The sequence below is a fragment of the Ictalurus punctatus genome, chromosome 1, assembly GCF_001660625.3.
Source record: "Ictalurus punctatus breed USDA103 chromosome 1, Coco_2.0, whole genome shotgun sequence".
Classification (NCBI taxonomy): Eukaryota; Metazoa; Chordata; class Actinopteri; order Siluriformes; family Ictaluridae; genus Ictalurus; species Ictalurus punctatus.
In genome coordinates, this window is record NC_030416.2 from 18830579 (window position 1) to 18844982 (window position 14404).

Sequence of the window (14404 nt, forward strand, 5' to 3'; positions counted from 1 at the left end):
AGACGATTAAGAAGTAAATCAGAACTGTATTAAGATAATGACCCCACTCCTGCAGCACTGTGCATGTAAATAAATTATCTAAAGTGAAGATACCTCCAAAAATAAGACACAGAACATTTCCAAATTTAAAAAAAATATATGAACAAAGAGGCACAAACAGTAAATGACTGAATAATATTTGTTTTGTGTTACCACCTTTTGCTTTTTAATTTACATCAATTCTTTTAGGTACACAGTCATGCTGGGAGGTTGTTCAAGCTTCCTGGAGAACCTGCCTCTTATTTGCTTTTGATAGTGAAGGTGGAAAAAAAAAACCCTTAATCTTAACAATGGTCTATTACCTTTCATGAATGACATACAAAATATTTTATTTAATATTTAGTCTTTCAGTAAAGAATCCAGATAGACAAACACAATAAAGAAGACAAAGATATAATATTAAACAGGTGCCCAAGACCTAGACTACTGTACATTCAAATCAGCACAGAACTAGTTGCTGGAAAACAATAAATTTTTAGGCATCTCTCACTGCAGGTTAGATTTCTACATTTTTTTGTGTCTTTGGATAACCTGCTTTTAAAATCTAGTGTGCTATTTTAATCTCTTTCAATTTTAAAGACTTAGATTTAACACTTTCTATTAAACAGTCACAGAGTTCAAATGACTGTTGGCAAATTTAATTTTGTGTTGTCACTGCCTCCGTATAGCTTGCAACATGAGACATTGCATATCTCAAATAGCACAGTAATTGAACCACTGGATAGAAAAGTTTTATATATTTAAAAAAACAAAAAAAACAAACAAACAAAAAAACAAACACCATTAGTGACCAGCTTTAACATAGAAGATACTAATTTTCAGAGCCGTAATAAATAAATGACTGTGTTGAAACCCAGGTGCCCAGTCATTCTTTTCTACTAGTACACTGATTGAAAGTATGCAAAAATTGATCCCTCAGGTGATAATACTTTTAATATACATACAAAACTACTTTCTGTTCATCACCCACAATCTAGACATGTCTGAGTTGGATCACTGAGTTTCAGTCTACTCATCCTTCTGTGATTGACTTAATCACCGCAGCCAGCTGCCAATGATAACAGCCACCCTGCTGTAGGAGAAGTAACAAACACTCAGTTCTCTGCATCTTACAAGAATGTACTTATCTTCTAATCACAATCCCAAATGTGTGCAAATCTTTTCATATCTGAAAAGATTTTACATGATCTGACATGGTTAAAACCTTTCATGGCCTACGTAACCAGTCAAGTGCGCATGTCTGATCTCTGAAACACCACATAATTTAGTTGTAACTTTTTTAACTCATGCTGTTCAGGGACGTCCCGGTCATGTCCAGAGCAAGCTGAGGGAAAAGGCAATCAGACAATTATCGTAGCAAGTACAGTTATAATTTTACAATATTTATATTGGTGCTCCCAAAAATAGCATGAGCACATTTATAATACTAGTGTTCTGAGATTAGGGCTACAAATGGAAACATTGTTAGCAGAATTTGAGCACTGTCTCGCTTCCCCCTATTTTTTATGGGGGGGCAACCACACCTCAATTATTCATGTCACTTCCTTTGCCCCACAGCAGTGTCTATGGCAGTAGCAGCACTAAGGACAGGAACTTTACAATGCAACTCTAGGATTCTTAATGTGATCACTATACACAAAGGCAAAGGAAAACACTACCGCATCTATTTAAAAAAAAACAACAACAAAAAAAATCCTCAAGTACCTGGATGACTGATACGGTCCTCTCATTCAGGTGGAACCATTAACTGAACTATATAAAAATGTGGCTGTTTTCACATGTAGACACTGACATGGTGTGGTGTTTGGTTTTGCAGCACTGAGCAGCCCGTCTTCTTTATATCAAATCTGGTCTCGGTTTCATTTAAGAAAAAAAAGGAAAAGACTGAACGCAGGCCCTCTAATGAGTGAAGACTTTCAATGACACTTAAGCAACCACAAGGGCATGAGGACATACAGTGCAAAAATCATAGTGCATGTTATTCCTTACAGCTTATGTGACATAAAATGGTGCATTCCAGTAACAGCGTCCATAATTAACCACACAGTCGATATAAAAAAATATGTTTTTAAAAAAATAAAACCCACTGAAAAGTACATACATCGGACCTAACAAAGGTCACTGTACCATATTGTTTACAAAATGATAATGTTCTGTCGAGTCAAGTTTTCATTCATACTATCCTCCCAATGTAGATTGATTTGGGATATTTGTTTTGCAGAGGCTTCCACTGCACAAAGAAGTAGTCAGCCAAGTGGTAAAGGATCTTTCCAGACAGGGAGAGGCTCTCCACACGGCAAATACTCTCCACATACACCAGCAAAACCCTCTTGAGCCCCAGGATCCCTAACAGCAACCCAGCTGCACAAAGAGGTATGCATGTCCCAGGCCCATTACACAGCACCTGAAACAAACAAACAAACAAACACACACACACACACACACACACACACACACACACAAACACACAGGACCACTTTAGATTTGATCTGCAAGCATCTACATTTAAATCAGAAACTATAAATTGGTCAATTCATGGGTATGTAGGTCAAAACTGAAAATCTAAATTTTAGACTGGAGAAAAGGAGTAGCACAGGAAAGCGGTCAGACTGCAGTGGAAAGAAGCCATGGGATCTGGAGAATCCATCACTGTGCTGAACAACAAGTTATGAGCTGGGTACACGTTAAGTATAGATTAATCCAGCCTGAACGCAACTAGCAGAGACTCATAGGAAATAACGGTAGCAGTTACAAAACAGACAAATTCAAGTGACCAGTGAGTTTTTAGATGAAATGATCTAATTCAGCAAGCAGAATTGTTGGACCCATCATATACTTCATCATGCTTGAGAGAGAGAGAGAGAGAGAGAGAGAGAGAGAGAGAGAGAGACGGGGGGGTGGGGGGGTGGAGAGAGAGAGAGGGTCGGACAGACAGACAGACAGAGAGATATTTGCACTTCACATGTTCACTCAGGTCTACCTGTGGGAATAGTCACCAAACAGTCAGAAGCTGACTCCAGCTCTAAAGTTGCTTTGGCTTGCGTGCGGAGATCCTGACCATTTGCAGTGGGTGCCAGCCAAGGTACAAGTGTGTTGCCAGTAAGATGCAAATATGGACATAATGTATGCCTTCAGCACAACATAAATCACAGGCCATGGATATAAAAGAAAAAGTAGTTTTAAAGTAAATATTTCCTTTTTATGAAGGAGGACTACCCCCCCCGCCCCACCCCGCACTTTCAAAGACTGCTTCAACTGTATTCTCATGCAGTGTTGCCAAAAATAATGTTCTTGGCATTTACAGGCAAACACAAATAAAGACTAAAGGGTTAGAAGTACAACACACTAACACTTCCATACTAACCCCCCTGTTTCACATGACATCGTCCTGGAAAATATGTGCCACTTATTGTGTTGGAGTACTACTGAAGTGGATCGGGCTGTTGCATATCTCCAGCACCGGGGAGGAGAGGCAGAGATGGTAAAGACTTCCTGCAGCACAACATATTCTTAAACAAGTGCTGAAAATTCCTCATGAAATGTTCCTCAGAAATGTTCCCACATCTGGACCTTTCTACACCATGTCTCACCAAACAGACAGACAGAGACATGGAAGCATCCAGAATGAACCTGGAGCCAACATTTTATGAAAAATAGTATATAAACTCTCACAAACCAGACTTGCTCACTCACACAAGTATTAAGAGCATGCAGGTCCTCATTTGTTTTCATCTGCTAGGTGTCAGACGAACTGCATATTAGCTGAACCCTTGCGGTTAACCAGTTTAAGGAGGTGAAATTGTTTCCTACTTATTAATGCCAAGACATGCTGGTACATGTGCCTGTGCTTGCATATACACTTCACTGGAACCTGACTTCAGCATCAGTATACAATGACTCAGTCAGAGCTATAGCTCCTAAAATCCAGCTACTAGTTCTCACACAGGTGACGAGGCTCATGACGAGTCTGACAACAATCTGATGAAGTCATCACATCCTACAACAGGTGAGAAACACTACATCACACAGAGAGTGACATCAGGTGAAAGTGTGCGTCAGTTTGTGTCATTTTCTGACCTGCCCTCTCAGTCTGAGGGGGATATGACTCAGCACACATCCAATTACACAGCAGCTGTGAGGACCATAAAAATGTCAATGCTATCAGTACCTGGGACTAGGAATAGGAATTCCCAGACAGCTATGAGACTAATACTTCATGAAATGCAGACAGAAAACTGAAAAGATCATATTAATAATAGTGTGGTGAAAGATCTGACATACAGATGGGTAACAAAATAAAAGAAAATACAGGTGGCACTGCTGGTAAGTTGTAGTGAGCATTTAGCTGGCTGGAAACTGCACTCTTCACCACTCTCATCAAACACCAACTGAGGGAATACGTTTTGGAAGAAAGGTGCTCCATCCCTCCAGAATCTATACCAAAGCACAGTGAAGCTGTTCTGGTGGTTCACGGTGGTCCATCACCTTACTAACACATTTTATGCTGATTTTTCCTTTGTCACCAGTCTGTATATTCACTGTTCATATCAGGATGATACCAACAGACTTCTCCGTTTCAAAGCCTTAGCAGAGAGAGCAGGTGAATAAAACTGAAACTAATTATATTATCATCCCTGAGCTGCATCACCAGGAGTGCTCTTCTCTCCAAGGCCCAAACACACTGCCGCAACATCTTCTGTTCTCTGAAACACTGCGTATTTGCATAGCTATTACACAGATATCTGTTATTTCTGTGATGTATCTCATGTCAACTAGATTGATACATTCTGGGTCACAGTAAAGGAGAATTCAATTAAAGAATTTGGGATAGTGTCTAACAAGTGTGTGTCACATATACAGATTTTTAACACACAGATCTTTATATTTAAGAACCCTTCTTAAAAATCTGAAAATAGGGAATCCTTCAGACATCCCAGGCATCACATAGAAAGTAATCGAACAAACGATCAAATTCCACGTTGGAATCTTCCTTTAAACAATCAACAGGCAACTCCATTCCATTCTCCAGCAATTTCCTAATAAGGTTAAAATAAAACATATGGTGCTGAGGCACAGAGATGGATGCTTTATAGAAAAAAAAAAAGGACCCCTGAAAAAGAGGAGCTCAGCAGAAAGGAGCCGCACTGGAACGCCACAAAGCTGGACCGCTCACCATGCAGCTCTCAAGCCACTGTCATTTGTTTTTGGAAAACATACGAACTGGATAACCCCCTCCTCTTCTTGAGCCCCGATTTTCCACACACACGAGAAGTTTCTCAAATAGAACAGATGGAATGTAGAAAAAAACCCAAAACGTTTTCCTACTTTCTGCATGTGTGGACTTCATTCTGTTGGATACCAGTAAAAATATGCAAGAAGTCTCTGGTAACTTACTTCTGATTTAATCTTATATTTAATAAGTCACATTAATTTTCACTAAATGCCATTTTTAATTATCTTAGCACAAGATATGCAATAAGCAAACAGTGATCGATGTAATTTATCTGTTCATTTTCACAGCCCTCATTTTGGAATGGCTGTAATCCACAAGTGTCAAACTCAAGGCCTGTGTGCCAAATGTGTTCCACTGCCACGTTTCATTCATCCTGCATGAACATACAAATAAATAAATAAATAAATACTGAATAATACATAGTACCTACTACTCAATATTTTTGCACTAGGATTCACACCAGACAATGTTGAAACTACCACTGTGTAGTGTGTGTGGGCTTATCTCACATTGTGAAAGTCTGGTTAAAATCGACACCTTTATCTAAAAAGAGATTTTGAGATGTGTCAGGGTTTGGCTTTTACTGCAATTCAATAGTTGTCTCCAAATACCAAAATGTATTGCCCAGTGTGGACACCTACAAATACAAAATACAGAATACATACACACGTATATAAAATAAATTAATTAAAAAAGATTTGTAGACACCTGCCCATCACACCCATATGTGGGTCTTCCCCAAACTTTTGCCACAAAGTTGGAAGGTTTATAAAGGATGACTTTGTATGCAATTTCCCTTCACTGGAACTAAGAAGCCCAAACCCTTTCCAGCATGACAATACCGCTGTGCACAAAGTGAGGTCCATGAAGACATGGTTTGCCAAGGTTGGAGTGGAAGAACTTGAGTGGTCTGCACAGAGCCGTGTCCTTAACCCCTCTACACATCCTAGAAATAAAACTAGAACGCCAAATGCACCCCAGGTCTCCTCTCCCGACATCAGTGCCCAACCTCACTAATACTCTTGTAGCTGAAATGGGCAAATCCCCACAGCTATACTCCAAATTCTAACTGAAAACCTTCCCAGAAGAGTGGAGATTATTATAACAGCAAAGAGTGACCTATGTCAAGTGATGGGGACAAATTGGAATGCCTTGTCGGCTCGGGCCACTTGAGTTCAACCTTGGGAAACCACGTGTTTATGAACCTCACTTTGTGCACAGGGGAACTGTCATGCTGGAACAGGTTTGGGCCACTTAGCTCCAGTAAAGGGAAACTGTAATGCTACAGTGTACAAATACAACAGTTTGGGGAATGCTGAAATATAGGTGTGATGGTCAGGTGTCCATATACCTTTGGTAATATAGTGTGTACTGGAATGCAAAAACAAGAGAGATGGGGGACTATGGACATTATGCATAATCTTCATACATTACAATTTACGTACCCATAAGTTCTTCTTAAATATCTTCCTTACTGTTATAAATCTGTCATATTTGGAAAATATATAATATTAACACCTAAATCGAATAATGCATACAGTTAAATAATTTGTGTTAGCACTTGATTTTCTTAAAAATATCCAATTCTACATTCAGAGCAAACGTTATTAGTGTTAATACATAGAATAGACAACATTAGATCGTTAGATCTAGCGTCAGCGTTAGATCATGGCCTTCACGAAAATACTGATGTAACCCAGGCAGAAATTGAGTTTGACAGCCCTGCTTTAATCCATGATATAACCCCTGAAGCTCCAGGAACCCAAGCATGCTGCCTTAAACTAGACTGGGCAATTTACAGTATAGATTCCCATGACATTGTTATTGGCTTTCCAGACAACTGTTAAATAAGCTGCTTTCTCGATGGCTCTAAACTTAGAATGAATGAACCATCCTCCACTGGCTTTAGAGAGACTGCATTACGTTTGGTCTGTTCAGACGCTGTCAGGCTTTTGGATAGTGCTGACACATCTGGAGGTGGTGGGCTGTGCTGAAGGGGTGCTGTGATTCATACATGTCCTTTTATGGCAAACTGAGCATTGAGACCATCCCCTAATCTCTCCCCGCCTACCTGGACTGACCCCCCCCAGTTCCCTGATGCCTCCCGAGAATGCAGCCCCCACGGCCGCCCACCCCTTACACACATGCTCAAGTTTGGTAAAAACAAACAGAGGGGGAGATTTAAGTCATTCTAAGGAATGCAGGCATGCAATACTGACCTGTGCGTCAGACATAAATTCAACCAAAAACACTTCAACCAATGACTCAGAGCACTAATAGGGGATAGAAGCCCAAAATATGGCACATCTAAAATCAGGAGCAGCTGAAGATTACAGGACACGAGTTATAACATTCCTGAGATTAAAGGGTCAAGTATTCAGACAGAAACTACAAACATCTAAATAATATTAATATACAAGGTTATGTGACAAAAGTAAAATTGCAAAAAGAAAAGCCTGTTCTTTTATTTTCATAAAAGGTTCTGAATGCTCTTCTACCCATTCTGTATGCACTTCACAGAAAACAAAAGTGAACAAGATGATTCGGAACAAACGAACGCCTCTAATTAGAGATTAGAGAAACAGTAGGACTTCTTCCTTTGACATGTTAGGCAGCTACTTCCTCATGCTGAGGTCGGTCTCTTTCTCTCTCGTTCACTCCCACCCTCTGTACTGCTTAATCACGTCCCACCCTGCCCCAGCCAGTACAGAAACCCGACGCTGTTACTCTCCTCCGCCCCCTTCTCTCTCTCTCTGTTTCACAGCTGGAGCTAAGGAGCCAGTCAGGCCCTGCCACAGCTTGAGAGCAAGACTCCCGTTCCCCACTGCAGGAAGACGGGAGAACGAGGCACTGTGTCACTTCTACTCCCGCTCCTTCTGTTTATCGTCCTGTTTCCATACACTTTTCCTCGCTCCTTTCACTCAGTTGGAGACAGGCTGAGGATTGCCAGATGTTTTGATTCTCTGTACCACAGATATGTCTTCACTGCCTTATCATCAGCTGGGAGGAAAATGGCACAATCAACTGATTTAAAGTTTACACAGTTTGCAAATGGATTGCCCAACCTCAAAGCAACATTGCGACTATTACTGAACAAAGAATGCTGTGTGACGTTAACAAGTAGGCCTGAAACCACTGGAAAATTTTAACTAGCCCTTTTTGCGAGGCTACAAAGTCCGGAATGACTGAAGTAAAACCGGACAATTCCTCTGTGTAATTGCCCCTTTCCAAATGTTATGTTCTGTGAGATGAAAACAGCAGACATGCTGTGAAGTGTGCAGGATTTGAGATGTCTAGAATTTTCTGTAGCTAATGACTACATTGCTTTTTGGATCCCTATAAAGTGAAAGCTAAGAAGACCGCAGTTATAGAAGCCTTTTGTTGTTTTAAAATATACGTTTGACTATTTCACCCAATGATTCTCAGGGCAACCTCAGCTGATATAGAGCAAAGATTAACTCAATTAACTTTCTTTTTGTAATTCAGACATGAAGGGGTACAGTATCACAATTGCAGCTTCTCATTCTTTGTCATACTGTAATACAACTATATGCAAATTAATTTTTTTAAAAATGTGCAATTTCGGCCTTATATGAAACAATGGCACAGGTCAAGGCCACAACCTGTATAACAGACCTACAAAAAAAATAAGCAGAAGAGGATAATGACATCTAGTGGTGATAGCACACAAGAGACGTACCTTAAATTGTTTTGTTCTCACTGAGAATTCCTGTAAAATGTAGAATGGCACTACCCCGTCCTATTTTGTATCACAAAGCTAGCCATCCTCCACATAAGCAAATTACCTAGAACCCAAACACTGCAAGGCCAATTGCAGCATCAGTTTCCCCAATTTCTTTTTTCATTTGTTCACCGATTTGATACACATATCCAGCAATGATGCACTCTTTTGAGCTAAACAATATTGCAAAAATATATTAATATATGTTATAGGAAAAATACACTATATGGCCAGAAGTATGTGGACACCTGACCATCACACAGATATGTGGGTCTTGCCCAAACCATTGCTACAGTGTTGTTAGCACTCAATTTTATTGAACGTCTTTCATGCTTTAACAGTAAGAATTCCCCTTTACTCTAATTAAGGGGCCCAATCCGTCTTCAACATGACAATGCCCCTGTGCACAAAGCGAGGTCCATGAGGACATAGTTTGTCAAGGTTCGCGTGGAAGAACTTGAGTGGCCTGCACAGAGCCCTGACCTCAACCCCACAGAACAATTTAGGGATGAACGCCGACTGCACGCCAGGCCTCCTCACCCTGATCTCACCGGGGGCACACTGTGGTCCACATGATGGCCACAAACATTTGGCCATGTAGTGTATGATACAGCACATTCTTCTACTTAAACTTGTTGGCAATCACTTAACAATGCATAACATGGTGGCTATTACTTGGAGATATTGACTTGTGAATTTTGGCCGGCTACTTCTATTTTCAAAACAAAGAAAAAGAAGAAGTTCTTTTGGAGCAGTTTAGCCTGTGGAGTAAATGTATGCAGGATTGCAGGTTAGATGCGTGTCCCCTTAAATAGACATTAAAACATGTTGACTATACTGAAGCTTTTGGCTCAGTCCATTTCTTAAACTTAATGAAATTCCACATGTCCTCCAGAATTTGCACACTACTTCACCAGTGTACTCCTTTTCCACTAGATGTGTGCTTTTGATGAACAGTTTAAATGAATGTACCTGTATAAAGTTTTTTGGGTTTTCTGTGAGGTATACTTGGCTATAAAAAGTGATTTTCAGTCATTTATGCTGTTATCTTATGTTACTTGCTACTACACAGCCATCTACAGTTACATTACATTTATGGCATTTGGCAGACCCCCTTATCCAGAGCGACTTACATTTCTATAATTTATACAACTGAGCATTAGAGGGTTAAGGGCCTTGCTCAAGGCTGAAGCCACTCAAAGGAAATAAGCATAACCAAGATGAAGAAAGGAATGCAGTGGAAAGTTACTGAGGCTGTGGGATCTCTTGGTAATGCAGGGGAAACGTACCATATCAGGCCTGAGTCTGAAGACAAGAGGAAGCGAGTAGAGCAGAGCGTTCAGAGTACTGAGCACAGAGGAGCTCCATGACTGACGAACTTCTCGACTGCGCGGGATCCGATGAATGGTGAACTGAGGTGGAACGAAAAGAGAAGCCACATGACACACTCTCAGATACAACTGCTGCAGCCATTACCATGGACAGGTCTATTAACTATGATATAAAGGGGGAATCATTAGCAAAAAGGAAATACCAAAAGGGTACATATTGAAAACATTTCTATGAGCAGGAAAGTCCATAAAATGACTTCCACAAAGAAATCTTGCATACAGAAAATGTCTGTGTTATAATACAAACTATATAGAAGCATTACAGAAAAGAAGAATGGGTCCATCTGCTGGTCATATGGGAATCTGTAAGCTCTAATGATGCTTCCCAAAACTCTGGGTGCGTCTCAGTCAGCTCCCTAGTTCAGCAGTCAGGGCACTGATCACAGAGTCAGCCATTTTAAGGGCTGTCTCAATTGCAAAATCCTTCCAGTACACTGGAACGTTCGCTCTCTTCAAAATCCTACAATGCACTGAAAAACCAGGGAGCATCGATGCATCTGGAAATGTTTTCTGAAGCCTCTCAGCTGGGAAAAAAAAAAGGTGCACAATCTCTCAGCCAACTTTGTCTACAAATCTAAGTAGCTTGTTATCCTTGTTGTGACTCTCAAAGGCGTATGTACGTTAGCTGCATTTCATTTTGACGTTCTATATATGGCTAGTTTGAGTTTAACGGCTTTTAAGTGTTTTTTTTTGTTTGTTTGTTTAATCCACTAGCTAGCCAATGATCCTGCTTGAAGTACCCCGACAGAAATGCGTGTGATTAAGCGAACAAATTTATATGACATTCCGTCAGAAAAATATCTGTCCTACCTATTGTTGATGAAGGCCAGTGGTGACATTTTACAAAGCGAATATGTAGCCATGTCACCGGAAATCAAGTCATGAGTGTCCCAATTTGTAGTGAGTCAGGGTCCTTACCAATTCCCAAACTAGTGTACACAATATACTGATTCACAAACTAGGGAGCTGATTGAGACGCACCTACAAACTGGCACCTCCTTAATGCCTGGATCCTGCCTGCTTCACCCCATGACCCAGAAAACAGTCAAGGTCTGCCACCTCTTTGGATATACCCATTCTTAAAATACAGTCTGAGGAATCAAGGAGAGAGGACATAGAAGGCATCTAAAGTGAGGATACACAGGTGTTTCCTATGCAGGAGTGTTTTTTGTTGTAGTGCATGGCATTAGGCTATGGAATAAAAACTCCACCTCTCCAAGAACAAAAACTGCACTTAATTATTGTTTTACTTTATCAGTTATTTTACTTAAATAAACAATGACTGCAAATAAAATCCTTGGATAACTGTCAGACAAAATGCCTTGATTCTCAGGTGTGAGTGAGTGAGTGAGTGAGTGAATTTTCCCCTCGGGGAGATTTTGTCAGGTGAGGAGTAGAATCTTGTTTAAGTTAAAATAAGTATTTTGTAAAGAGTTTTATACAGTGTTGTAAATCGCCTTTAGGGCTAAAGGAGGAGTTGGACCAGGTCCACTTTGATGGAAGAGTTAAGAAGTTAGGAAGGGAAGTAGGGGACGAAACAAGAAAGAAAACAAAAGAAAAAGAAAAGTGAAGCAGCTTAATACTGAGCACTACTGTATTATATTACAAGGAGCCCCTGAAGTGACCTGTGCAAAAAAGCACCCCCCCCCCCCCCCCCCAAAAAAAAAAAAAAAAAACCCACAGAAACTTTTCGCATGTGTTAGTTTCCGGTGTGTGTATAGCTCTCTTTCATTTACATCACTGCCACAGATAGGGATGAGAACGTGATTACATACCTTTGTCGGGAAGCAAGGACAGAAGTAATGTCTTTGTATTGAAGGCCAAGTTTAAAATATAGCTATAAATTCATACGCATCCATGCTCTCTGTTTATTTGTGTAAATGAACGATGGCAATGACACAAACAGAAGAGAGGTATACGCACACCGGAAACTGTACTGTGTGCACACACGAAAAGTCTGGGGTTAGAATTGTTTAATAATTCCAATAAATAGATTTATGTAGTGAGATTTACAAAAATTAAACAAATTCACAAATTCATTGAATGAGATCCACAAATATAGGTTAATAGTTTCACGAAAATAAATTAAAAGTACAAATAAATAAAATTAGTCTGTTCCTGTCGTAATTGTAAAGCAAAACGTGATTGGTTGTAGCGAGACCGTGCTAGGACTGGTCAACGCACTGTAGTGGTTATCTGATTGGCTTGAGTTGACGGTGGGCGGAGTCGAATTATTTGTGGATTTGTGTGCACTCTTGATGCTAGAAATGTTTCAAAATCCACAGGACACGATCCATAAATGAAGGCAGGGTTTGACATAAAAAGATATCTGTAAAAAATTAATAATAAAAATTATATTATATATACATATAATTTTATTTATTTATTATGAGACTACTAACATTTGTGGATCTCATTTAATGCATTAGTGAATGTTTAATTTTTGTAAATCACACCATTTATTCGTGGATCATAATCTATTTATTTAGAAATATGAATAAATTCTAACCCCATAGAAAAGGTTCTCGTGCGCACGGGAAAGTCTGATTATTATTATTACTATTTTTATTTTGCACAAGTCACTTCAGGGGCTCTGTAGTATTATCCATGTCACCTGTGCTTGAGTGCCGCTTTTCTCTTTTGATGCTTCAAATGTGCGAATCTTATCTTCACTCATCTTGTCAGTGTCTGCGATCACATAATGGCGTGGGGTGTAAGTTTGCGACAAACTCCCCGTCAGACGAATGATCTCTGTCGTGTGTCCACCTGTTAATGATTGATATATATCGATTTTTAAATGATATCCAGCGCTGGTGTTGTATAATTCACATCACCATTAAGTTATCCATCTTACCTGATCCGACAACAATAAGAACACACACCGAGCCCTGTTTAGCAGGTTTGCACTCCGCACCAGCCCGCAAAACAGTGATTAAACGCAAAATGAAAAGCATTACAGCCAGAGAAGCCCCGCACAAAAGCGCACAGAATGCCGAAACAAACATGATGCTAGCTAGCTAACTGCTGCTTGATGGCAGTAGTCTAAAAACGTAGAAATACCGGTTTGGGTATAAACAGCGTTGAGCTTTGGTAACAGCTGAAGAAACTCAACCTAAAGCCGAATCCCAAACGGCTACACGTGTGTACTGTAGTGCACTACATAGGGTGTCGGATCCATTATTAGGTCTCCTATAGAGTAGAAAGTAACGACACATTTGAGACTGAGCCACAGGATGGCGCTTCCGAAACAAGAAAACAGTCTGTGGAGACTTCGATTCTTTTTAGAACGAGTTGAAAATATACGCCATTACTCTATTACAAACGACACGAAATACAAAGAATGTTCAACGGATCAAATACCTCCCTTCTAACATAGCTACTCGCCATGTCAGTACGTCATAATGACAACTACAGAATGCAGGCAGAACGAGATTCGTTTCTTCTTCTTCTTCTTCTTCTTCGGTTTATTGACGGTTGGCAAAGCAGCTTTTTGGTGCATTACCGCCACCAACTGGATAGGAGTGTGGAGCACCAAAAGGAGGTACACGCAAACAAAATGATAACTAGATATTAAACGGCGCACTTGGCGTTTTATCCAAAGCGCTTTACACTGGTTCTCATTCACACACACTCTGGCAGAGCTGCCATGCAAGGTGCTAACTTGCCATCGGGAGCAACTTGGGGTTCAATGTCTTGCCCAAGGACACTTCGGTATGTGGAGTCACGTGGGCCGGGAATCGAACCGCCAACCCTACGATTAGTGTACAGCCCGCTCTACCACCTGAACCAAAGCTGCCCCGGCTGTAAACCTAGATAGATATACAAACTGGTTAATCTTGATATATTTAATATATTAATACAACCCAGATTCCAAATAAAGTTGGGACGCTGTGTAAAATGTAAATAAAACAGAATGCAATGATTTGCAAATCTCATAAACTCACATGTTATTCACAATAGAACAGAGAAAACACATCACGTGTTTAAACTGAGTAAATG

General features: G+C 40.1%; 1 protein-coding gene across 2 annotated transcripts; it reads right to left on the reverse strand.

Annotated features, from left to right (window-relative positions):
- Positions 1-337: 337 nt before the first annotated feature.
- On the reverse strand, positions 338-13884 carry alg14 (ALG14 UDP-N-acetylglucosaminyltransferase subunit). Of its 2 annotated transcripts, XM_017476956.3 has the most exons (4): positions 13260-13882; positions 13020-13171; positions 10304-10426; positions 338-2443 (listed from the first exon to the last, which is right to left on the reverse strand). In XM_017476956.3, the coding sequence occupies exons 1-4, from the start codon at positions 13408-13410 to the stop codon at positions 2213-2215; spliced, it is 657 nt and encodes a 218-aa protein (XP_017332445.1). In that variant the 5' UTR covers positions 13411-13882; the 3' UTR covers positions 338-2212. The 2 variants fall into 2 exon arrangements, with proteins under 2 accessions (XP_017332445.1, XP_017332455.1); XM_017476966.3 differs by lacking the exon at positions 10304-10426 and having other exon boundaries at positions 13260-13884.
- Between the last annotated feature and the right edge of the window lie 520 nt (positions 13885-14404).

Excerpts from the sequence above, each read along its gene's own strand:
- alg14 (XM_017476956.3), bottom strand. The coding sequence starts at position 13,410 with ATGTTTGTTTCGGCATTCTGTGCGCTTTTGTGCGGGGCTTCTCTGGCT. Across the intron at positions 10,427-13,019 it reads AAAGCGGCACTCAAGCACAG|TTCACCATTCATCGGATCCC; the intron begins GTGACATGGATA and ends GTTCCACCTCAG. Across the intron at positions 2,444-10,303 it reads TCAGACTCAGGCCTGATATG|GTGCTGTGTAATGGGCCTGG; the intron begins GTACGTTTCCCC and ends TGTTTGTTTCAG.